Source organism: Rattus norvegicus, chromosome 7 (assembly GCF_021556685.1).
Source record: "Rattus norvegicus strain SHRSP/BbbUtx chromosome 7, alternate assembly SHRSP_T2T, whole genome shotgun sequence".
Classification (NCBI taxonomy): Eukaryota; Metazoa; Chordata; class Mammalia; order Rodentia; family Muridae; genus Rattus; species Rattus norvegicus.
In genome coordinates this window covers 13,891,884-13,916,510 of record NC_141540.1, presented here as the reverse complement: position 1 = coordinate 13,916,510, position 24,627 = coordinate 13,891,884, and the positions used below count along the sequence as shown (strand labels likewise).

At 55.5% G+C, this 24,627-nt stretch overlaps 2 protein-coding genes across 4 annotated transcripts; one reads left to right on the top strand and one right to left on the bottom strand.

Moving 5' to 3' along the window:
- The first annotated feature begins 945 nt into the window (after window positions 1-945).
- Thop1 (thimet oligopeptidase 1) lies at window positions 946-13,484 on the top strand. Of its 2 annotated transcripts, none has more exons than XM_087558925.1 (13): window positions 946-1,257; window positions 4,054-4,266; window positions 6,285-6,433; window positions 7,596-7,703; window positions 8,924-9,026; window positions 9,539-9,699; window positions 10,517-10,652; window positions 10,868-11,234; window positions 11,430-11,631; window positions 12,266-12,452; window positions 12,547-12,675; window positions 12,857-12,993; window positions 13,133-13,484. In XM_087558925.1, the coding sequence occupies exons 3-13, from the start codon at window positions 6,389-6,391 to the stop codon at window positions 13,286-13,288; spliced, it is 1,731 nt and encodes a 576-aa protein (XP_087415051.1). In that variant the 5' UTR covers window positions 946-1,257; window positions 4,054-4,266; window positions 6,285-6,388; the 3' UTR covers window positions 13,289-13,484.
- A 1,860-nt stretch (window positions 13,485-15,344) lies between these two features.
- On the bottom strand, window positions 15,345-24,627 carry Creb3l3 (cAMP responsive element binding protein 3-like 3). 2 transcript variants are annotated; one of them, XM_087557047.1, is made up of 11 exons: window positions 24,544-24,627; window positions 23,642-24,025; window positions 22,846-22,977; window positions 22,145-22,442; window positions 21,041-21,147; window positions 20,136-20,273; window positions 19,262-19,368; window positions 17,726-17,794; window positions 17,216-17,300; window positions 16,720-16,816; window positions 15,345-16,132 (listed from the first exon to the last, which is right to left on the bottom strand). In XM_087557047.1, exons 2-11 carry the CDS (start codon window positions 23,666-23,668, stop codon window positions 15,780-15,782), a joined length of 1,413 nt encoding a protein of 470 aa, XP_087413173.1. In that variant the 5' UTR covers window positions 23,669-24,025; window positions 24,544-24,627; the 3' UTR covers window positions 15,345-15,779.

Here is a 24,627-nt window from a genome sequence, read left to right as displayed (position 1 = left end):
CTAGACAGGGTATGTAGCCCAGGCTACCCCTGCAGGTTGCAGGTTGGGTCATTTTTTTAAAGATTTATTTATTTTATGTATGTAAGTACACAGTTGGTCTCTTCAGACACACCAGAAGAGGGCATCGGAGTCCATCACAGATGATTATGAGCCATCATGTGGTTCCTGGGAATTGAACTCAGGACCTTTAGGAAGAGCGGTTAGTGCTCTTAACCACTGAGCCATCTCTCCAGCTAGGTTGGGTCATTTTTATTTAACTTGGACTGAAATTGCAGGTGTATGTCAGCACACTAAGCTTACAAAAACAAAACAAACAAGCAAAAACTCGTGGAGGTTCTCACTTGCATTACCAGAAACTAGGAAACTGGGGAAGGAGGATTGCTATAAATTTGAGGCCTGCTAGCACTGTACATCAAATTCAGGCCAGCCTGAGCTACATGAGACTTTGTTTCAAAAAAAGGAAGAAGGAAGAGAGGGTCGGAGGGAGGGAGGGAGGGAGGAAGGGAGGGAGAGAGAGAGAGAGAGAGAGAGAGAGAGAGAGAGAGAACGAACACGAGGGAACGAGGGAAGCCTAGAGCTCAAGGTCATCCTTGGCTACATGAGGAGAGTGAGGCCCTGACTGAAGAACACAAAGAAATGAAATAAACGAACAGATCAAGCACAAAAATGCACACAGCCTGTATAAAGTAAAATCCTCCCAGAACCGCCAGGCAGAGAGGGTGTTAGGTTTCCATGGAAACAGCACCTCGCGGATGGAGCGTAAGGCTCTGCCCACTCACCCTTGACAACCAATCGTGGGCTGTGCTGTGTTCGGCGCATGCGCAAAATCTCACCATTGGCAAGGCAACCTCAGGATGACGTGGGCGGAGCCGGTATGCACTGGCGCCAGACTGGTTGTTCCCGCGCATGCACACTCATGTAGACCAGCTGCCCTCGCACGCACGCGCCTTCTTAGCGTGCTCGGAGCTAGCGGGCGGCAGGCGCCTCAGTCTGAGAGCCGCTGCGGAGGAACCGACTGAGGTGAAGCGAGCTCCCAAGGAGACCCGGACCGCACAGGCGTGAGGACCAGAGGAGGGCGTGCCCGTCCCGCGCGCAGCCTGCCGCCATGAAGCCCCCCGCAGGTACCGGCCGCCCCTCGCCCAGGCCCTCGCTTTCTCAGCTCCCTCGGGCAGATGGAACCTGTGGAGTTCCCGACCCTGACCCGTTCGTCTGCAAATGAATGAACTAACTTTCCCATGACTTCATCCTCTTGACAAAGTGGGTTTAAAAAGAATACTTTTCTCATGCTCCCTGCTATGCTAACTAGAGTGAGATAGACCCCCACACAAGGTGTAAAGGCACGGTTCCTGGAAGGCTACCTGGAGACGGTGGCGTGAGACCCTGGGTACCAGGACAGTGTGCCAGTGCCATCTGGCTCTAGAGAGGACCTAGTAATACTTCCAACTAGGTTCTTTTGTATTTTTAGGATTTGTTAATTTTAATTATGTGCGAATATCTGTGTGAGTACGTGCACGTGTGTAGCATTCATGAAGACTACAAGAGTGAGGCGGATCCTCTGCACCTAGAATCAGTTACGGTGGTCGGGAGCTGCCTCGGGTGCTAGGAACCAAAGTGAAGTCCTCTGGAAGACTCCAAGCAAGATAACACGCTTGACCACTGAGCACCCTCCAGCCTCTCAAGTCAGCGAAACGGGGACTTAGACTCTGGTCATCCTACTTTGGCAAGGATGGTTGAGAGAGAGAGAGAGAGAGAGAGAGAGAGAGAGAGAGAGAGAGACAGAGAGAAATCTCTTTCTCTTGCCAGGCCTGCTGGGTGTGTGTGGGGGTATGTGTGTTGCGGGGGGGGGGGGGGGGGGGCGTCCCGTATGGTAGAGCTGCCTGGCAGGAATCCCTCTGTCAGGTGTAGACATGGCTGTGACCCAAGAAGATGGAGACTTGTTTGGATTTTTTTTTTCTTTTTTTTTTTTTTTTTTTTTTTTTTGGTTCTTTTTTTTTTTCCGGAGCTGGGGACCGAACCCAGGGCCTTGCGCTTCCTAGGTAAGCGCTCTACCACTGAGCTAAATCCCCAGCCCTTGGATTTTTTTTTTTAAACATTAGTGTGTGAGTGGAGGATCCTCATGTGGAGGTCGGACAAAAACTTGCAGGAATACGTTCTCTCCTTCCACCTAGTCAGTTGTGGGGATTGAACTCAGATTGTCAGGGTTGACAGCAATCACCCCCAACTGCTTAGTCATCTTCAAGTCCCCTGGACTTGCTTAATCCGGAGAAGGAAACTGAGCCAGTGCCAGCCTGTCTTCCTAAGTGTGTAAGACCAGGACTAGGAGGATCCCACCTCCGGATTGCAATTTGGCAAGATCCTATCTTCAAATATGAACAGAGGACTGGGGAAACAGCCCAAGGGGCACCATGTGACCTTGTCCTGTATCTGAGGTGGCGTGGGGTGTGTGGTGTCTCACACTTGCACCCGGACATTTCTCATGCCTGCAGATCATCCCCCAGGTGTGACCAGGATCATGGGAACAGGAAATAGTGGAATTACTTGCACCTTAGGAACTCAGAGTGATTGGGAATGGAGGTGGTAATCCAGGTGTTTGCAGAAAGATGTTGAAATCCCAGTTCTCCAGAATTTTTGGACTGTTCCTGTTCTCATGGCTAGCCCTGCCCCCACTTGTAAAGTTCCTGTTTGTGTGTGTGTGTGTGTGTGTGTTGGGCAGGTATCTCTGTGTAGCCCTAGATATTCTAGAGCTCACTCTCAGGCTGGCCTTGAACCCACAAAGATTCTCCTGCCTCTGATTAAAGGTGCTCACCACTGTGGCCCAACCATGGCTTTTCATTCACATGGCATCTCATGGTCCCTAGGCTAGCCTCATACTTGATGTGTAGCTGTGGATGGCCCTGAGTTCTTTCTCTCCCCCCCCCCCCGCACCTCATTTCCCAAGTGCTAGGATGATGGGTATCCCCACCACACCTGATTCCTAAGGTGGCGAGGATGGAGTGAGGGCACCGTGCACTCCACGCACCGAACACGCTAGACAAGTGTGCTGTCCACTTAGCCACAGCTCCAGTCTGTATTTTTGTTTTCATTGGCTTGAACATGGCTGTACTGCGTTCTCCATTTATTCCAGATGTGGAATCCCCTTGCTTCAGCTTCCCGAACAAGCTCCCTTCCCCTTCCCCAGTCCATGCCCTGGTGGGCAGCCCCCGTTCTTTCCTCATCACCTCATCTCCAGGGTCTCTGCTGCTGTCTACTGAAGGCTGGAGAGCACTACGCAGGTCTGCTCTCTGGGGATGAGCGGTCCCACCTTCATTTACACGGCTGTGAATTACACAGCCATTCTGGGTGGGACGGGCAAGGTGGCCCTGCCTGGCTGCCTTGCCTGTTGGTGTTGAGCAAGTGTAGCTGGAGCTGTGGGTCAGCGCCAGCAGCTGCTGGTGCCACCGCACCTGTCCTCAAGCTGCTCCCCTCCTGGCCATCCCTAAATGCCACATCACTTGGCTGGTCCGGCTTCCACACCTGCCTCTGTCAGCAAGGCCTGACGTGGGCAGAGATGGCTTCAATTATAGCTGGGGTGCCCCAGGGGTGTGGAGGGCACGCCTAACATGAGTGACATTCTGCTGGGTGGCTTGGGGCAGCAATGGTATGGAGAGCAGGGGACCAAGGGTGCAGCTGGCTGGAACGTGTGCTTACAGGAGGGTCTTTGCCAAAGCGGCAGGATACTTTAGCAGTAGCAGACCATCTAAGACCCCCAGGTGAGGGGCTGGGAGCCTGGTCAGGATCGAAACATAGACACAGGATGGAACTCTGCTCTGGGGTCACTGTCCTTGTCTAAGCGCGCGCGCGCGCGCGCGCGCACACACACACACACACACACACACACACATGTTTGCACTGAAGGGCTGGAGCATGGCTCTGTGCTGGCCTGTACACAGCAGACCCCCCCTCATGACATCGTTACCTCAGCGGGTCCCGGGAGGAGGCTGGTGAGCAGGCTCTCCTGGGCCGCTGGCTCTGGACCTGCTGAGACTGAGTGTCCTGTTGTTGTCATTCCCACAGCCTGTGCTGGGGACGTGGTGGATACAGTGTCACCATGCTCCACCGTGAATCATCTGCGCTGGGACCTGAGCGCACAGCAGATCAGAGCTCTAACCACACAGCTCATCGAGCAGACCAAGTGTGTGTACGACCGTGTGGGCGCCCAGGACTTCGAGGACGTGTCCTATGAGAGCACACTGAAGGCACTGGCTGACGTGGAGGTCACCTACACAGGTGAGCGCAGGCAGAGTGACAGTCATCCACTCCACAGGGCTCCTCCCTGCACCAAAGGAGCCAGCTCCGGTGCCCTAATCCTTGGTGGCACCCACAGAGGTATCTGTTTACCAGGTGCCGGCTCAAACAACCTTGTCTCCACTTGCTTTCTCTCCTTAAGGATTTGCTTATGTTTAGGCCAGGCTTTGTGACTTAATCCCAGCACTGAGAGTCAGAAAGATGGGTCTCTGTTGCCTGCATTCGGTGTGTGCAGTTCTCACAGCAGCCAGACAGGGGCGTTGGGTCCCCTGGAACTGGAGTTACAGGTGCTGTGAACAGAACCCTAGTCCCCTCGGGTGCAGCCTGTCAGCCTGTGCTGTCCGCTGACCCATCTCCCTGGTTCCTGTGTTTCTCTTCTGAGTCAGGTCTTACTGTGTTGTCAGGCTGGCCTCAAATTTGCAGTCCTCCATGCTTAGGCTCCCACTGTGGCAGCTCACCAGCTTTTGTTTTGTTTTGAAATACCGTCTCTGTGCCTGTGAGACAGTTCTGAGTCCTGGTCATCCTTCTGCCTCAGCGTCGCATAGGACACACCTCCACACTCTCAACATCAGGTCTGCTTCCTTCCTGTCAGCGCGGGGCGTCCTGCTGCTGGGAGAGCTGTGTCTACAGCTGTTGTCCTGCCTCAGCCTTGGGGCCACCTAGGGCTGCTCACATCACCCTGTCCGTATTCACCTTCCACTGTTCTGTGACACAGCCTTGGTGTTGCTGCCACGTACCACAGCTTCGCCTCAGGCCCAACACACACAGCAGGCAGGAGCACCAGGCGCCCAGGCTGAGGACGGCTGAGGCCTCTCCCCACCGGCTCTGCCATCAGCTTCCTCTGCCTCCTCGGGCTGGCTGGAGGGAAACCTCACACACCCTGAGGTGCAGCTGCCTTCCGCTCCGTCTCCAGTCCCCAACCTCAGTTTCCCCTCAGGCATTAAGCAGTGTTCTCTTCCTCTGGTCTCGGGTGGGAACCACCCCGTGGAGCCCTTTGGTCTAGCCTCGCTGTACCAGGCATCCTTTGATGTCCCTGCAGGCGTCTCCTACAGCTCCTCCTTCCTTCCCTGAGGCAGATGTAGAGATCAGAAAGAAAACGAAGATGAGCCCCAGTATGCTGTGACTCCAGTACTCTGCAGGCCATGGCTGGAGGATTGCCATAGGTTCAGGCCTCACCTGGGGTATAGCAAGGCCTTGTTCTAAAACAGGAGAAAAAAAAAAAGCAGTCTCGGCTGTCGACTCTCAACTCCTCAGCTCACCCACATGGACTCTGTGGAGGCCTGTGCCCTGAGTGCTCCCTTCTCACCCTCAGTGTCTTTCCCACCCCTGCTGTGCATTCTGAGCTAAGACCCCAGTCACTTGTTCATGGGCAGCTAAAGTACTGAAGGGACCAGGTCCCTTCCTGCACTGACTTGTGTCACCCAAGTGTCCCTCTCCATGGCTATATAGGGTGGTCACCACACAGAATGAGCCTGTGTCATTTAACCTTAACGCCTCCCATCCCACACACCCCACACATGGTTTCTCACCTCTGGATTCTTTCATGAAGTTCCATGTACCATGACCTTTGCGGCTGGGCTTGGGCCGGTACTGAGTGTCAAAGCTTCATTTGTGTTCATGGCTGTATAGTGCTCCAGCCTGAGGGTGGGAACTAGTTCCCCACTTGTGGCTATTTGAGTCCTGCTGTGGCACATGCACAAGGTTGGACAGTGACCTGTGCATTTGGCTCCATGCCTGGGGAGGGACTGGATCACGGGGCAAGTAGAGTAATGTTCAAACTCGTGTGGCCCCAAATCCAGCATACTCCTCCTGCCTCCGCTTTCCTGCCTGCCCAATCGTGACAGGTCAGCCAGTGTCTGCCCTGTAGTCCTGAGCCTCCACTGTGTTGTCACCAAGTGTGCCCCTCTTTCCCAGTGCCAGAAGCCGGCCATGTGCAGTGGTGTCTTGGCATCAGCAAGTGGGTCTGCGCCTCTCACCTTGCGCCTGTGTCTTACTCTCAGTGCAGAGGAACATTCTCGACTTCCCCCAGCACGTGTCTCCGAACAAGGACATCCGCGCAGCCAGCACAGAGGCTGACAAGAAGCTCTCAGAGTTTGATGTGGAGATGAGCATGAGGCAGGACGTGTACCAGAGGGTCGTGTGGCTGCAGGTGGGTGGGCGTGTGTGGCGGAGGGCCAGAGGGTGGTAATGGGCGGTGGGGTCTACCTGCTGCCAGCCCTGATGCCACTGTCCACGCAGGCTGTGCATTTGAGCCACTTTAGGAATGCAACCTGAAGCCCTGAGCATATCGAGAGAGCGGGTGCTTGGTGAACCGTGCTGTCACAGCACAGGCTGAGGCCTCAGTGAGGTCAAGGTCTTTGCTGTTGTGGAAATACCTGTAATTATCACACTGTTGTGAGATTGATGCAGAGCCAAGTGTCCAACACTTGGCAGGCTCGGGTGACAGGATCAAGAGTTCGAGGCCAACCAGGGCCACTTGGAGAGAAAACAGGATATCATGGTTGCGTGCCTTTTGTCCTAGTACTTACTGGGAGGCAAGAAGTTCAAGGCTATTCTTGGTTCCATACTGAGTTGGAGGCTAGCCTGGGCTACATGAGAACCTGGGCAGTAACTGAAGAGGGCCGGTTTCCTCAGCAGTAAGGCCCTGACTGAAGCCTCCCGGTAGAGCTGGGTCCTGGCTCAGCCTGGTTGCCTGCTTACATCCCACCACCGAAAAAGAAAATGCTGGCTCCTGTTCAAGCGCTTCACTTGCCCGCCGTTCACAGCAGATGGTGTCTCTGCACCGGGGGCCCCGTGTCCAAGTCTGAGACGCCAGTGGTCAACACTGAGCATCCCGTTGTGTGGCTCCACAGAGGTGTTTCTCTGTAGCCTGCACTGACTGGGACCCAGGATAGTCTGTCTCGGGTGTCAGAGCTGGTCCCCGGGAGGCTCTGTGCCTGGCTGTGTTGAACATTTGTTTCTTTACTGGGGAAGGGACCCTGGAAGTGTTTCTCTTCTCCCACAGTGTGTGGCCCAGGGGTTGGCCAGAGTCTGTGGGCTTGTCTTCATTCACCTTTACCCTTGAAGCCGCCTGTGTGCCGATCAAGATTGTGGGTTTTGTTTGTTTTAAGATGTTTGTCTCTCTGCGTATGGGTGTGTTCATGTGTCCTACAGCCCGTGGGGGCCAGAAGCAAGCACTGTGCTTCCTGTAGCTGGAGTCAAGGGTGGCTTTGAGCCACGGTGGGTGTACTGTCCCTGCTGTGAGAGCCGCAGAAGGGGACAGGCTTCCTCCCCACTGGTGCTTAATATGAGCTTTGGGTGCCTGCTTCCAGGAGAAAATCCCGAAAGACTCACTGAAGCCTGAGGCAGCTCGCTACCTGGAGCGGCTCATCAAGCTGGGCCGGAGAAACGGGCTCCACTTACCTCAGGACACACAGGAGGTGAGTGTGCCCTGTTCCAGGTGCGCTGCAGTCACAGCCCGCTGAAGTCACAGCCCGCTGAAGTCACAGCCCGCCGACAACACCTGTGTCCCCTCCCTTGGACCTGAGCCATGGAGCCAGAGCATCTCAGCCACCCTCAATTCCCACAAAAGTGCTTGGCTGAGCCAGTGCTGCCCGGTGTGGGATGCGGGTCCCCATGCGTGCCTTCCCTGGGCCAGCTTGAAGGCCCTGGCCTGCGCAGAGATGGGACCTGGTTGAGGCAGTGCAGCAGGTGAAGCAGAGGCCATAGCTATGGTCTATTGGAGGAGTGAGGACAGATGGCCTGAGTGCCGCATAAACACAAGAAAGGCATAACCGTGTGGTTCCCTGCTGGGAATGCCTTGGAAGGAAGGCATGCTCCTGGGTGGGTCCCAGCCCACAAGGTTGCCCACACTGAGGCTGCCGGATGAGAGCCCAGGCCTTTACAGATGCCACTCTGCTGAGGTGGCAACTCCCACAGAGGCTAAGGGAAGCTGGATCCTCCCTATGACTGCCAGCTGGGGAGAGCAGACCCAGCTCAGTGTGCCCTCCACAGAGTTACCAATGGTTATTGAGAGCTCACATGCCTGTTGTAGTATGGGACAAGGACAGACAGGTGGCCGTGCTTGGACCTGTGGATCCTAGCATTCTCTGCTTCAAGGCCACACCTGGTCCCCGTTCCAGTGAGCACTCGTTGACTGAGTGGCTTTAAGGAAGTGCCTGGCATCTCCCAGCTTAAGTCTATACTCCACAGAGACTTCACAAGCCCCTAAAGGCCACATATGGTCCCCAGCAGCTGTTTCAATGTTGTCTGCTGGGGAGTTGGTACTGCAGTTCCTGGAGCTGTACTGTCTGTGTGCTGGCAGCAAGGGCCTGCCTGTCGGCCTGCAGCCCTGACTGGGGCCCATGGCCAGTTCTCCTGTTCCCTCAGCACAGCAGAGTGTAACCCCCAGTCTAGCTCCCTGTCTGTTTGAAAGCAGGTCCCTGGGCTGTTTCTAGTTGAACCATAGACCTTGTCCTTAGCAGACCAAGGATAGCCCCATCCCTATCCTTAGCAGACCGAGGATAGCCCCATCCCCGTCAGCATGGTGCAGAGCTCAGGCTGCAGGCCTCCTCCCCAAATTGGAGGCCTGAGGGAGAGGGCACACGTGCAGAGGTGCCTGGGGTGCAGCGGGCTGGCTCACCCCACACTCTGTCTGCAGAAGATCAAGAACATCAAGAAGAGGCTGAGCCTGCTGTGCATCGACTTCAACAAGAACCTGAATGAGGACACCACCTTCCTGCCCTTCACGAGAGAGGAGCTGGGTGAGTGCACATGGAGGAGGAGGAGGATGTCCTCACCGCTCCAGATGATGCTGGAGGCGAGAGCTGGGCTCTGCTGACCCAGATCTGTCTGCAGCAGGAGCCCTGAGCTGGGTCAGCCGTGTTTTCCTCGCCATTTGCTGTGAGCAGGTGTCTGGGGCCACAGGCACCCTGCCACCCAAGGCGCTTTAGTCCAGGATAAGGGGTGATGAATCTCAGTCAGGCCTGGGACCTTGGGCATCAGCACCTCTGTGCTATTTGGGGCGCCTCCCTGTCGCCATGACACCTTCACTGTCAGTTACGCTCTTAAAGTCTGGGGTCTGAGGCCACCAGCGTTTCTGGTGCAGGAGGGCACTGTCATGTCCCATCTCCTGCTCAGCACTGTCCTCACTGGCTCACCGGGGACATCCTGCCAAGGTCACCTGCAGCCCTGGGAGGTCCCTGTAGGTTCCAGGGTCAGAGTTGCTGAGCTGGCTTCAAGGCTTTGGGCTGAGCAGCATCCATTGCCCCCACAGGCGGGCTCCCCGAGGACTTCCTGAACTCCCTGGAGAAGACAGAGGACGGCAAACTGAAGGTCACCCTCAAGTATCCACACTATTTCCCACTGCTGAAGAAGTGCCACGTGCCCGAGACACGACGCCTGTTGGAGGAGGCCTTCAACTGTCGCTGCAAGGAGGTGGGTCTGCAGACACTGTCCTGCTGCAGCTGCCCTCTGTAGGCCTGTGCTCAGGCTGGCACAGGGACACCTGCTGGCTCTGCCCAGACAGAGCAGGAGAGGCAGTGTGGCTCCTGGTGGTACCATTCTCTTGGCTTTGTGTCAGCCAAGGGGTTGTAGGTAAGTAAGTGGTCTGAGCTGCAGCAGGGCAGAGCAGGGAACAGGGCCTCTTTACTCCCTTTGTCTTTCGAGTACCTGGGGCCTGGGTCCCCCGATGTCCTGATGCTGCAATCTAGGTGGGCACTTGGCAGCTGTGGATTGCTCAGAACAGAGCAGGCTGAAGTGTGGCCGTAGGTCCCAGGCCACAGTCTCCACCTCCCAGTGGCTTGGGAACAATGATTACTGTCCGCTAACCCACCAGAGTGCTCAGGACTTAGCCTGAAGTCTCCCCTGGCCTCCCAAGATTCCCCTTTGTGGCTGGTGTTGCCCCTGAGGGTGTGTGAGTTGCTGTGTGGTGCTAGGAGTGGGGGGATATGGCCAGGGCCACCGGCGTGCTGGCGAGGCTGTCCTGGGCCACTGCTCACCCATCCTCTGGCCGCCTCTTCCCCGGTACTGGCTTCCATCACTCTAAGGGCACCCCGCTTTTCTCTCAGGGTGACCAAATGGAGCAGGGGCTTGTTTCCGCCTGTCTGCTGTGCTATCTCCGGGCAGGCCCACTTTCTGTGATCAAATGGCTGCAGCCTACACCCAGCCCAGGACAACTGTGCTCACCTCTCCGCGCCTGCAGCTCTGGCTGGGGTGGTGCAGAGCTGGAGTCACCGTGCCTGTGTCCCTGCAGGAGAACTGTGCCATCCTGAAGGAGCTAGTGTCCCTGCGGGCGCAGAAGTCCAACCTGCTGGGATTCCGCACACACGCAGACTACGTCCTGGAGATGAACATGGCCAAGACCAGTCAGACAGTAGCCACCTTCCTAGGTAGCCGCTCCCCTCTGCCGTGGGCACCCACCTTGCCTGGAAGGCCATGCCCAGCTACTCGCACACACTTGCCCTGGCTGTGGCAGCTAGGAGTCTACCCTGACTCTCTGGGGTTCCCCATGATGACACACATGGACCTTGTGTTGCATGTGGGTGGGTGTTGTCTCTTTCCTGGGCAGCAGGGGTAGCAGGGGCTGACTGCGGTGCCTCTGCAGATGAACTGGCCCGGAAGCTGAAGCCGCTGGGTGAGCAGGAGCGTGCGGTGATCCTGGAGCTGAAGGAGGCAGAGTGCGCCAAGCGCGGGCTGCCATTCGATGGGCGCATCCACGCATGGGACATGCGGTACTACATGAACCAGGTGGAGGAGACACGCTACCGCGTAGACCAGAACCTGCTGAAGGAGTACTTCCCCATGCAGGTGGTCACGCGTGGGCTGCTGGCCATCTACCAAGAGCTGCTGGGGCTGACCTTCACGCTGGAGGAAGGTGCTGCCGCCTGGCACGAAGACGTGCGGCTGTACTCTGTGCGTGACGCCGCCTCTGGAGAGGAGATTGGCAAGTTCTACCTCGACCTGTACCCCAGGTGGGAACGGGGACCTGCCAAGACACACGGGGTCACTGTTGCTCACAATGCTCAGCTGTCTGAGCGGGGACAGGGGGAAGCCTGAGGCTCCTGCGGGGAGGGCCCACAGCCCCAGGAGCCGCTGAAGGGGACGGAATAGTGGCTCTGGGCGCCCTGGTGCCCCGGTCTCTGCCTTGACTGGGTCTCACTCCCCAGGGAAGGGAAGTATGGCCACGCGGCCTGCTTCGGCCTGCAGCCTGGCTGCCTACGGCAGGATGGCAGCCGACAGCTGGCCATCGCGGCCATGGTGGCCAATTTCACCAAGCCCACACCTGACGTGCCTTCCCTGCTGCAGCACGATGAGGTGGAGACCTACTTCCACGAGTTCGGGCACGTCATGCACCAGCTCTGCTCACAGGTATGTGCTGTGGGGCCCCCGGCCAGTGTGTGGCTGGGCCATGCCACCGCCGAGAGCTCGCAGCAGCAGTCTCAGCACTGTGACTCCTGACCCAGCTGGGACTAGGCACAGGCTAGCCCTGGGCCTTCTCCCCGTATAAATTGTTTTCCTTACATTTGCTAACTTTGTGTGAGGGGTGTGCGTATACCTTGCACGTGCAGACCAGAAGTCAGTGGACCCTCACCCTCCATTTGGGTCTTAGGGTTTGAACTCGGCGTCAGGCTTGTCAGCAAGACCCTTTACCCTCGGACCCTGCCGCTGACCTACCTCTTCCCTCCTGTGCTGTGTCTGACAGAGGCCTGCAGTGGTCCATTGCACGCACTCCCATCTCACCCACACTTACATGCCAGGATGACTCTGGGGACACAGGTCAGCCCAGAGCCTCTCCCAGTGCTGGGCTGACAAGTACAGTTTGCACAGGAAGGAGACTGGAGCAGAGCCAGGGTCGCAAGAATCTCAGTGTGAGGCTGGGGACACAGACAGGGAGATGGCCCAGCCTCTGGCCAGGGAGCCAACTGCTGTGGCTGCCCAGGGGCTGAGGCCTCATGGTGGACCACCAGCATGCCTGAGACCTATCTGCCTGTGCCTGCTGTAGGCAGAGTTTGCTATGTTCAGTGGGACCCACGTGGAGCGGGACTTTGTGGAGGCACCGTCACAGATGCTGGAGAACTGGGTGTGGGAAAAGGAGCCACTGATGCGCATGTCCCAGCATTACCGCACAGGAGGCGAGGCCCCTGAGGACCTCCTGGAGAAGCTCATCAAGTCTCGCCAGGCCAATGCAGGTAAAACTGCGCTGTGCACTCAGCCAGATGAGAGCCTTAGCAGTGGCGCTTTCCAAGGCTGAGGCTGACCTCTGACCTCTGACCTCCCCCCAAGGTCTCTTCAACCTTCGGCAGATTGTCCTTGCCAAGGTAGATCAGGTCCTGCACACACAGACAGATGTAGACCCAGCTGAGGAATATGCCCGGCTCTGCCAGGAGATCCTTGGGGTGCCAGCCACACCAGGTAACCACCCACAGCCCATCCGGCCCTGCAGGGCCACCATCATCCCCGCTCCCCACCCTGGGGGGACCTGCAGGAGAGCCAGGCCTCACCCAGGAAGGCCATGCACATTTTCCCCTGCCCAGCCAAGCTTCCCCAGGACAGGCCCTGCAGCCTGTCGTCACTTCGCCCTATGTCTGCCCAGGTACCAACATGCCAGCCACTTTTGGCCACCTCGCTGGTGGCTACGACGCTCAGTACTATGGCTACTTGTGGAGTGAGGTGTACTCCATGGACATGTTCCACACACGCTTCAAGCAGGAGGGTGTGCTTAGCCCCAAGGTGAGTTGCTCTACATTGCCCTCAGCCACGCTGGAAGAACAGCACAGGTTGCACGAGGCTTCCAGCCTCCGCCCGAGCACTGCGGTGCTGACCCCAGCCGCCCGCTCCACCCTCTGACCCCCCACCCTCTTCTCCCCAGGTTGGCATGGATTACCGGACCAGCATCCTGAGGCCGGGGGGCTCTGAGGATGCCAGTACCATGCTGAAGCAGTTCCTGGGCCGTGACCCCAAGCAAGACGCCTTCCTCCTGAGCAAGGGTCTGCAGGTAGAGGGCTGCGAGCCACCTGCGTGCTGAGCGGTCCCCAGCTCGCCCTCCTGTGCCTTAGCCTGCCGGGCGGCAAGGTCAGCAGCCCTTGGGCGTACGGATGAGCCTGGGGCAGTTTCCATCCTCGTCCTCCCCCCAGCTCCAGGTCCCCGGCTTCAGGCTGCTGTGCTCTCCTTGCACTATCCCCTCCCCAAACTGATGTTGGACATTAAATTTCACACAGGGGCGCACTGCTTGGTTCTCCCTCTGTTGCCCATCCTCAGTCCTCTGGGCTGTGAATTCCATCATGCGTTATGGGACAGTCTAGTAGCTGTCAGAGGGAGATAAGGAGTGGTGCCAGGATCACCTGCCCAGTGTGTCACTCAGGGTCGTCACTGTGTCTGTTCTCAACTGCCAACTTCTTTCTGGACCTTTCTAGGGAATGGTTGGGAGCAAGCTTGGTGAGGGCTGCCATCTGCTGGCTGTGTACAGTATTGCTTCTCTAGCTTCCATTCCATCTGCACAACAAAGACAGGGCCTTGTGGAGCAGAGGCTGCCTCTGACTTGCCCAAACCTCAGACAGTATGAACACACACAACTGAAAAACTAGAAGTAGCCAGTGATGTCAGTCCTGAGCACCGCGCCCAACCTTCCAATCGATGTGTTTCGCTGTCCAAAAACGCACAGGCACCCTTCAGACAGTGGACACGCCCATGTGGTATAGACGGGGTCTGATGGCACAGTGAGGCGGGCTGCTCCGGGCTACCATAGGCAGTGTGGCTCACGTCTCAAGGAGCAGTTGGACTGGCAGACGTCTGTCACTTTCTGCACCACCTTGAATTTGAGTCCCCAGCACCATGGGAACAGTTCTTAGGGTCACGACCCTTATAATGTCAGCACTGGAGTGGAGCAGGGACAGGAAGATGCTTGAGCCTTGCTGGTTAGGCATCCTAGGTCAGTCTCAGAAGAATGGTCAGGGGCTAGAAAGAGAGCCCAGCAGGTACAGCACAGCTGCTCCCTCAGAGGACCCAGATTCAGTTCTCAGCACCACATGGTGACTCACAGCTGCCTGCACCTCTTCTTTCTAGAGGGTCGAATGCCCCTTTGGGCATAGACATGCATGTAGGACGACTGGGGAGGTGGCTCCGTGGTTAAAGCGCTGACTGCTCTTGCAAATTCAGACTCTACCCGTCACATCTGATAAAGCTGCAGCCACATTCAAGCAGATCCTGCTTCCAGATTGACTGACTTGGATTCAAACGGTGGTCCTGATGCTTACCCTGCAGTCACCCTTACTCACCAAGCCATATAATCCACCCCAAGTCTGTTTCTGTGTTTTCCGGACAGAGTTTCTCAGTGTAGCCCCTGCTGTTCTAACTTTGTAGAACATATTGACCTTGAACTCGGAGATCCTCCTGCCTCTCTGCCTGCTGAGAAGTGTGTCCACCCTCCATGACTTGAGATTGTTTTTTCCCTTTTTTGTCCTGTTCACATTGTCTCAGGCAATGACTGACATCCTCCTGGCTGTTGTGTACAGCCCAAGAGGTCACCATCATCCCAGTGAACTAGGTCCATTCCATGCCCCAGCTTCCTCGCCCATAAAATCAGCAGGGGACATAGTGGGCAGCAGCCAAGACTCTCCTGGACCAGAGCTGATGCCCCACAGGGCCCTCCAGGCTCTGTGCCACTCTCCAAGGTGCTGAATGCAGTTCTAGGCTACCGTCCCAGGCTGCTACCTATACTCCTCAGGGAGAGAGGGAGAGTGCGTCTGAGTGTGAGTATGTGTGGTGTGTGTGGGTAGGGTGTTCGTTCAAGCTGGCCTCTAACTCCTTGTGGACCCAAAGATGACCTTGAACTCGTTTTTTGTTTGGTTTTTGAACTGTGATCCCACTGTGCAGACGAGGCTGGCCTCAAACTCAGAGACCTACTTGCCTGCAGCCTCCTGCCTACTCATGGGCTGACCTTGAACCATTGGTACTCCTGCCTCTACCTCCAAGTGCTGGGGTAACAGGGTCACCCTGCGCCTGGTTCCTCTGCTGCTGTGGATGGAACCCACGGCGTCACACACACTAAGCAAGGGTTTTATCCACCAAGCCCCAGCCCCAGCTTTGTCAAAATATTTTATTGACGGTCTCACAGTCTTAGAAAAGTGGGTGGTAGCACACACCTTTAATCCCAGCAGTCGAGACACAGGCAGGTAGAGCTAGCTCAGGATTTGAGGCCAGCCTGGTCTACCAGAGTAAGACCTCTCTCCAAGAGGACGACAGAAGCTCGTGGGCTGGACCTTGCTGTTGGGAAGCCCAGGTCCCCGTAGGCTCAGCGTCGTCCTAGTGGTCAGGGCAGAGTAGGCATTCTATGGTTGGGCTTAGGGTTCAGGTGTTAAGTGTCTGTCTGTCTGTCTGGGTAAAGGGCTCTGATTCTTGTTCTACACCAGGGTCTTCATGTTCTTGTACCTGGAAACCCCACTTCCACTGATATGGGAGTCAGCTTCTCAAGGAGGCTGTGAGTTCCCAGGGCTGTCTGAGTCGGCCTGCTGTTCCTGTCATAGCACCCCCAAAGCATCTTGCACCACACGGACCCTGAGCCACCTCGGTACCCAGGACAGCCATATCTCCTCCCCTGGTATCTCCAGCCCCATCTGGCCAAGCAGTGGTTCCGAAGCCACCCAGTCCAGCAGAGTGGCCCGTCCCAGGTCCTCTGTGGAGTTGGCCAGCACCAGGGTGGTGTTGTCTAACTCTTCTGTTGGGTCATCCAACATTGGAATTTCTAGAAAATTCCCCCAGTCTGCACTGAGGCCGCCAGAAGAGCCTTTGTGGGGTCCTGGGACCTCGGGTCCTGGGGTGACGTCGGGAGCCACGCGGGATGCAGCATGGTTGTGCAGGGTTCTGGAAAACACTGGAGAGAACTAGGGAGTCAGAAGAGGCCGACATGAGGCAGAGCCTGAGCTATGTGGAGTCTCACCTGCCCTAGGTAGGCATGGCATAGTGGGGACTGTCCCCCGGGTTGTGTGACACATTGTATGCACTATGGGTTTGGGGGTGCCACACACTGCCATGTGGGTCAAAGACTGGCAACACCCTGTTCTCTGCCATCTTATGTACATGAAGCTTCAACTCCAACTTTCGTGTTGGCAAGTGTCTCTACTCTGAGCCATCGGCGTCAAGTCTCCTGGTGTGCTGTGGACTTTGGGTTTGGAGAGGCTGTGTGTGTGTGTGCATGTGCGTGCATGCATGGGTGTAGGGATGTGTGTGGTGTGCGTGTGTCTGTTCACATTTTTTGTCAGGGGTCTCACGTACCCCAAACTGTCCTATATAGCCAAGGACAGCTCTGAAGTAATTCCCAGTGCTGGATGACAGGCCTGCACCATCACACATGGTATCTATGGTGCTGGGAATGGGAGCCAGGGCCCTGCATGGCAGACCAATGCCCTGCCCGGTGCACCCCATCCTCACCCTGGGAATCAGAAGGCTGGCACTGCCTACCTCGCACTGGAACGAAGTCACCAGGGCTGTCGACTTTGTTGGCGGTGAAAGGGCTGATGGAAGGGAGGATGATCAGGACGAAGGACAGCAGAAGGACCTGCCAAAGATGGTGTTGGGTCACCCCACCATTCCCCTTCCCTGTGAGCACCTTGAGCTCACAGACAGGGAAACCAGTGTCCCGCTATCGCAGGGTGGGTCTCAGGAGGTGGATGAGACTTCTTATTTTATTTAAAACTTTTCAGATATACAAGTTGGTTATTGGAACAGCCTTGCTTTGTAGCCAGGCTGACCTGTAACTTGAAGCAATCCCCCTGCCTCTGCCTCCTGGGATTGATAATGAAAAGCCAGGCTACAAGGCTTTGCTATTAAAACACACACACACACACACACGCACGAATGCACTCACGCACACACATACACACTCGACTTTCATTCGACTTAGACCAAGGACTCCACTAGTCTTGGGTCCCCAAGAGTGCCTGCAGGCAAGACTCACCGCTATGCAGGTGCCTGCATGGGCAGGCTTGCTGGTTGACTGGACCACAAGAGCCTGCAGGTGTTTGAGCTGCTCCAAAAGAGACCTTGCAGGGAAACATCCAGGTTGAATCCTTGGAGTCTTCATCTTGCTTCCTGGCCCTTTCCAGAACCCTGAGCCTTGATGGTGTGCAGGCTCCAACTTTCCTAAGACATACTCTCTGCCTCTCTCCTTCCTCTCTGCCTCTCAGTCCCTCTGATCCTGCCCCAGGGCCTTTGCACAGGCTGTACCCACTGTACCAAGGACATTGTTTCCACAGATATGTCTGCAGCTGGTCCTCACTCAGCCCAGAGACTCCGTATATGCCATTTTCTCTCAGCCAACCCTCACACAGTTGTCAAAGCCCCAAATCCAAATGCCCTCTGACGGGCAGAGGACTAATTGCTTAAATCTTACAGCCGTCACTATCATTTTGTTCCTCCTTGAGAAAACCCTAGTCCTGCCCACAAGCCCCCATCAACACACACTCACAAATTTTGCTTTTCTAAGTGCAAGACCTTCCTCTGAAGCTCCTGGTTCTGGGCGGTACACGCTGACATCCTGTGGGGACAAGGACCCAGTGACACTGAGAACATGTCTGTCACCCACCAGTCCCATGGACGCCTCCTGCTTTATACACAGGGAACCCAAATCTAGAAAGAGCAAGTGACAACCTGAGGCCACACTGCATCTATAACAGTTGTTTGTGTGTTCTGTGGTGTGTGCTTGCCTGTGGAAGAGGGGAGGTGACACTAAGTGCCTCTATTAATCTCTCTCCTCTTTTTAAAAAATATTTGTTGTCGTGTCTCTATAATACCCTGTCTGGTCTAGAGTTCACAGAGATCCTCTTTCCTCTGACTCTCCAGTGCTGGGATTAAAGGTGTTGGCCACCATGTTTAGATTTTTCTCTATGGGTGTGTGTATGGGTATTGGCCCGTTTGTGTGTGACAGAACAAGTGCGCACATGCACACATACACGACACATGTGCATGCAATACCCGTGGTGGCCAGAGGGTGGTGATAGATACTATGAAACTGGAGTTACAGGCAGTTGTAAGCCACTCTGTGGGTGCTGGAAAGTCAACCCAGGTCCTGGTGGTGAAACCACTGTGCTGTCTCTCCAGCCCCATGCACAGGTGTGTGTGTGTGTACGCATGTGCGCGTGCGCCCCGGTGACCACAGCAGAAGTGGGAGTTAGATTCCTTGCAACTGGCAACCCAGCAGCTGTGAACCACCAATGCTTGGAATCCAATGTGGGTCCCTGTGAGAGAGCAGCAAGTGCCTGTAACCCGTGAGCCTTATTCTTTTGATCCTAGCATCCCTCACTGACCCTGGAGTCCCCAAGTCAGCTTTACACTCGCCCACCAATGAACCCCGAGGGATCCCCAAGGCCTCAGTTTCTGGAGTATTGGCAGGGCCGGGCCATTGTTGCTTCAGTGCACAAGTGCTAGAGCTGACCTCAGGTCCACATATCGAGCAGTGCATCATTTGTTAGCAGTCATCTCTGCAGCTGACCAGGGGTGGGATCGGGGGAGATCCTGCCATGCATGGCACCCCTCCTGTGCTCTGAGGACTCCCTGAGGATGGGCTGATGTTTTCTGCCAGTGTCATAAAGGAAAGGACAGATCCCACAGAGAGCTGTGCAGATCACACAGCCTTCCCTTGATCAGTCATTTCCCTACAGGACTCAGAACCACTGAAGGCCTGAGAGATGGCTCAGTGGGCACAGATGGCAAAGATGCCTGTCACCATGACTACCATAAACTCCCACAGGAGAAGGAGGGTGCCAACTGCCATAGGTTTCCCTCCAGTTTCCACAGGTGCATGGTGGTGCATGTGTGTCCACACCCACACAAGTAAATCAATGCTTGGGCTATCCCTAGCCGTCCTCGAACTGCTGGCATAGTGGGGGAGACAATGTGTCCCCTAGTGGGTCATCAACCCCACTTTTTTTAGGCTGCAAAAATGTTGACTATCTCTGCCTCGGCTTCTGTTAGGAATGTACAGCTCGTGGCCCGCCCACCTTACCGGTTCTCCAAACCATCGATGTATTCTTTTTTCTTCTTTCTGCTTTCTTGAGCTGACTGTTTGTTCCGGATCTTTCTGCGGATTTTTTTCAACACCCGTTCCTCATACTGCAGAAGAGGGAACACGTTGTCAGCCTTGCTGTCCCCAACCCTACACCCAACCAAAGATGTTTCTTTGCATGGGACAGGATCTTATGTAGCCCAGGCTAGCCTCAAACTCATATGTAGCCAAGGATGTTCCTGAACTCCTGATGCTTCTGCCTTTCCCTCCTGAGTGCTGGGGTGACAGGCATGTGCCATTCTGCCAGGTTTCTGTGGTGCTGTGGATTGGGAGCACAGGGCCTCATGCATGCTGGGAGAGTTCTCTGTGCGCCCTCCCCTCTCCCTACATCCTTGCTCCATCTCTAGAAATCTTCAGAGCTCTGATGCTTTCCTCTGCCCACGGTGGAGACACCACTCTGAGAAAATGTATGGTCACCATCTTGGCCTGTGTCTCAGGCTGTGTACCATGGGCTGGCACTACCTAGGAACAGCACTGTAGCCAGCAATATAAAATGAAGGCTGGAAAAAACCTGATAAGAGCATCACTTGGGGCCACAGTGGTGATGCACACCTTTAACCCAGCACTTGGGACACAGAGGCAGGAGAACTCTGTGTGTTCGAGGCCAGCCTGGTCTACAGAGTGAGTGTCAGGACAGCCAGGACCACACAGTGGTTCCCATCCCCAGTGCCACATGGCACATGCCTGTCCCTGAACCACTTGAGGAGTGGAGGTGGGGGATTAGTTTGAGAACAGCCCAGACTATAAAATGAGACCCAGTCACACAAGGTAGGTTCCAGTTAACATGTGTGCACACACCCCAGGGCTCACGCACCTTGGTGAGGGGCAGCTGGGTGGGAAGGGTCACCCCCTCTTTAGCCAGCAACTTCTTCTCATCCTCTGTCAGTACCAGCTCCTGGCAGTGCCCACTCCCAGGTCCCAGCAGCTGGGAGGCGGCCAAGGGATGCTGTTGCTATGGAAATGAAAGGGCTTTAAACAGAGACACAGACTCCAAACCTTAAAACAGGGGAACGGGACATGAGAAGGGACACAGGTCCCATCACCCAAGCACTTTGAACTACTGAGATGCAGGAACTCAGGTTCAAGACCCACCGGGGGAATTTAGCAAAACACAAGTCTCCAAAAAGTAAAATGAGGGCGGGGCTTGGGGTGAGAGCAGGGCTCAGGGTGGTGCATATTGCTTGATTGACAGGCACAGTGGTCCTGTCTCTTCAACACCTAAATAAGGTGATTGCTACCCCTTCTTCCAGTAGCCTCTGTCTTAATCCTCTCCCCTGGCAGGTAGCATCCTGGACCGGTCTTTGAGTCCTTATCAGTGGCACTCGATTCCATTCTGGGATCCCACAGTCGAACCACCCAGCTGGCCGACCATACCACCTTCCCCGCCTCCCTCTCTGCCCCCAATCTCTGTCTCTCTCTCTCTGTCTCTCTGTCTCTGTCTCTCTGTCTCTCTCTCTCTCTCTCTCTCTCTGTCTCTCTCTCTCTGTCTCTGTCTCTGTCTCTCTGTCTGCCTCTCTCTCTCTCTCTCTCTCTCTCTCTCTCTCTCTCTCTCTCTCTCTCTCTCTCTCTTTTACCAGAGAGCTCGGATGCACTGTCTGGGGCCAAGATGCACCCCAGGTCCTCTCTGTGCCTCTGTGTCCCAGGCCATGCAAGGCAAACATGGAAGGTTCTTCCTGACATCCAGGACCTGAGACAACTGGGAGACATGGGGATGCCTACCAAGTCCCCGCCACCACCAGACAGCAGCAATTCCTTCACAGTGAGGTTGAAGCGGGAGGGCGAGCCAGCCTGCTCCTCCGGGTACAGGGTGTCTGTGCTCCACATGTCTGGCCAGGTGAGGAAGGGGACAGAGAGGAAGCCAGGCAGTTCAGTCTTTTGGTTCTTTATTTCCCCCCCCCCCCCCCCCGGAGCTGGGGACCGAATCCAGGGCCTTGCGCTTCCTAGGCAAGCGCTCTACCACTGAGCTAAATCCCCAACCCCTCCCTATCATTTTAACACAGGGTCTCTCTGTGTGGTCCTGGCTGCCTGGACCTCAATCTGTAGACCAGGCTGGCTCAAACTCAGACACTTGCCTCTGCCTCCCCAGAGCTAGAACTGAAGGTGGGTGAGTGGAAGGGAATGTGTCCCTGTGCCTCAGTTTCCCCTCTGCTATACTCATCCTTGCTTGAGAGTCTGTGCCACGGGACTAAAAAGGCACAGGGTTCTGTAAGGGACTCACGGCTAGTAGAGTATTGAGTGGCTGTCACCCAGCAATACAGGACTGGGGGGTTTGATCATATGTGACCTGTACCTCTTGGTGGCCAGGACACAGTATGCTTGCTTTAACAGCACAAGAGTGTGTAGAGCTGTGTGACCTTAAGAAAGAGGCTCCCCTGCTCTGAGCCTGAACTCTATCAGTTCACCAACGGGATGAATGCTCACCTTGCAGATCTTCATATAGGGCTGGGGGCGGGGTCAGGGGTGGAGCCTAGCCAGAGGCCGTCCTAGGTCCCTGTATCTTTAGCCGAGGCTCTGCCTAGCTAGGGGTGCTGATCGATGTCCCCGAAGTAAATCATTATTGATCTGTGAGGTGGCCTCTGATAAGCTGTCCTTCTCGGGCAGAATCTGTACCTGTGCCAGGGCTCCGGAATCTCCCCAGCTTTTATTGAGCACCTACTGAGTTAGTCACAGTTGGAGGAACCCAGATTCAGGCCACCCTCTGGCTTTGTACCCTGGCTGCCTGTTGTCTGAGCCATCTGAGGATACTTGTGTCTCAGGACTGAGTTGGTGGGCTCCTCTCCCAGGGTCCCCAGCCGTACTGTGTCTCCCACCCCCAGTACTTACCCAGGTCAATGGCCACCGAGGACTCATGGACTTGTGTCCTTGGAGGCTCAGGGCATGCTGTGCTAGGAAGGTAGGAGGGGCAGGGCCCCTCGCCTTGCTTGCTTGGATGACACCTGGCTGCAACGTTAGAGGATCCAGTGCCACTACCAGGAGGGGTGTCCTGGGAATCGGAAGGTAGATCCTCAGAGATGCCGCTGTCACTGTCAGCTGGGGACCATATTGGGGAGCTGGGGTCAGAGTCTCCAGGTCCCAGGATGGAATTTAGGAATTCATCAGAGTCAGAATTTGGTAGAACTTTCTAGAAGAGCGGCGGAGAGAGCAAGACAGACACAGGTTTCCTCAGATTAGTACCATGACTCTGGGCAAAATCCCTGACTCTCTGTGCTGCCATAGGGAGGGAGTTACCCTTTCTCCCTGAGCATCTGAGATGCAACAGCAGTTAAATGACAAACAGGGACCAGGAGGAGCTCTGTGTTCTGGGTTTGAGTTTGAACTCAGGTGGACGTCATGGGACTCTGAGTAATGAGCACCAGACCCTCCCTCTGACTCCCTCCCACCCCCAACATCCATTAAACGGAGTATCTAGCTGCACATTGAAAGGTTGGTTAAGCAGATGTGTGATGCTTAGAGGCTACCCAGTTCAGTGGCATATCCTGTGCCCCACCCTGGCTATGGCTGGAAATCTCCCGGGGGACCCTCACCTGTTCCTCTCTGGTGAGGATCCAGCTCTCGGCCAGGTCTACATTTCTCAGGATGCCATCCTGCCCGTCGAACAGGAGGTCAAGGACTTCCATGCTATCTAAGGGAGCCATGGCACAGGCAGGGGACGCCATCTGGATCAAGGAGAGAGAAAGACTCTGTTCGTACACACAGCACCCCAGCTCCTTCTAGGCCAAATGTGACTTCTGTCCAGCCCCTGGGCTGGGTCTCTGTGAATCTGCCTAAAGTGTAGCTGAGGTTGGGCCAGGATAACAAGAGAGTCTTTAAAAACCATGGTGGCACAAGGCCATCAAATCAGGAGGCAGACGCAGGAAGGTGGCAAGTTCCAAGCCAACCTGGTCTACCACTAGCAAGTCTCAAAACAAAAAACGAGCAAAACAAACAAGCAAACAAACAAATCTAGAGTTCTATGTGGCTACTGGGCCTCAGTTCATACACACTGTAGTCAAATTCTTAAATATCTGTGTTTGTAAAAACAAGTATGGAGCCTGGGCTTGGTGGCTCACACCTTTAATCCCAGCATTCGGGAGGCAGAGGCAGGTGTATGTCTGTGAGTTTGAGGCCAGCCTGGTCTACAGAGAGAGTTCCAGGACAGCCAGGGCTACAGAGAGACCCTGATTCCAGAGAAGACATTGGTGCCTGGATCAGCCTGTCTTGAAGTCCCTGGGAGGCTCTATGATCCCAGTGCTCCCCTCTCCAGCCTCAGCCTTCCTGCCAGTGTTATGGGGTTGTCAGCCTTCGACCCCCCAGCTCAGCGTCTCCACCATGGCCTCTCACCTTTCCCGTCGATATGTCCCCATCCATGAGTCCTGCACCTATGGCAGCCTCGTTTCGGGCCCCTGTCACTGCCTGCCGCAGCCTTTGCCACGTCTCCTCCTCCCGAAGGATGCTGAAATACAGACCAGCAGCTTCCAGCCCAGCTCCCCACTGTCGACCAGGAGACAGGCAGGATCACAGACCAATGGTGAGTGGCAGTGGCAGAGGGAGGGCGGGATGACCACTATCTCTGTGTTTTGTGCTTTTTCCAGGGAGCAAAGTGCAAAGTCTGGGGGTGTTGAGTCTGTGTGACCTCTCCCCTACTTACAGCCACTGTTTCTGTCTAGCGTCACCGGATGTTGGGTGCCCAACAAAGCCCAGGGTCCTTGGGTAGGTTGCCAGCTCCTGGGACAGAGAAACATGGCAACCACAGGTGTGTGGAATTCATGCCCTCATGCAGAGTGACAACTGCTGACCCTGCAGGAGCGAAGAAGGAGCCACCTGCCCACATCCTCCACTGTCCCACATGTTAATCAATTCTTTCTGGGATCACCAGGCCTGCATGCACTTAGTCAACAAATATTTATACAAACTGCACTTTCCCTACCCTAGGGCCTTTGCACCTATATTCATCCACCAGTCCTGTCCCTGTAATTGACTCCGTTCCATTGCTTTCTTGTGTCCTTCCTGGCCCAGCCCAGTCCCACTCACTATTATCTGAGGATGACTTGACCTACAGATGATCTCCTGCCTTCACCTCGTGGCTTACATGGAGCCGCACACGGCTCGGTGTGCATGTTAGGCAAACTCTCTGCCCTCAAGCCCCGTCTGCCACATCCATCTGCTTCCTGCTTTCCTTCCACTTTCTGTCTCTCTGTGCTGCACCCTCATCCCTAACCCTGAACCCTAACCCCCAATCCCACCTCTGCTCCAGCCACAGCAGCCTCACTCATTGGCCAGGATAGACTCTACAGGCCATTACTAGCTGCTCTCGTCCAGAATAGGGT

Coding starts and splice junctions, on each gene's coding strand:
- Thop1 (XM_087558925.1), top strand. CDS start 6,389: ATGAGCATGAGGCAGGACGTGTACCAGAGGGTCGTGTGGCTGCAG. Junction 9,027..9,538: donor CTTCACGAGAGAGGAGCTGG/GTGAGTGCACAT, acceptor TTGCCCCCACAG/GCGGGCTCCCCGAGGACTTC. Junction 9,700..10,516: donor TCAACTGTCGCTGCAAGGAG/GTGGGTCTGCAG, acceptor GTGTCCCTGCAG/GAGAACTGTGCCATCCTGAA.
- Creb3l3 (XM_087557047.1), bottom strand. CDS start 23,668: ATGGATGGGGACATATCGACGGGAAAG. Junction 22,443..22,845: donor TCCTCACCAGAGAGGAACAG/GTGAGGGTCCCC, acceptor CCGCTCTTCTAG/AAAGTTCTACCAAATTCTGA. Junction 20,274..21,040: donor CTGGTGGTGGCGGGGACTTG/GTAGGCATCCCC, acceptor TCATTTCCATAG/CAACAGCATCCCTTGGCCGC.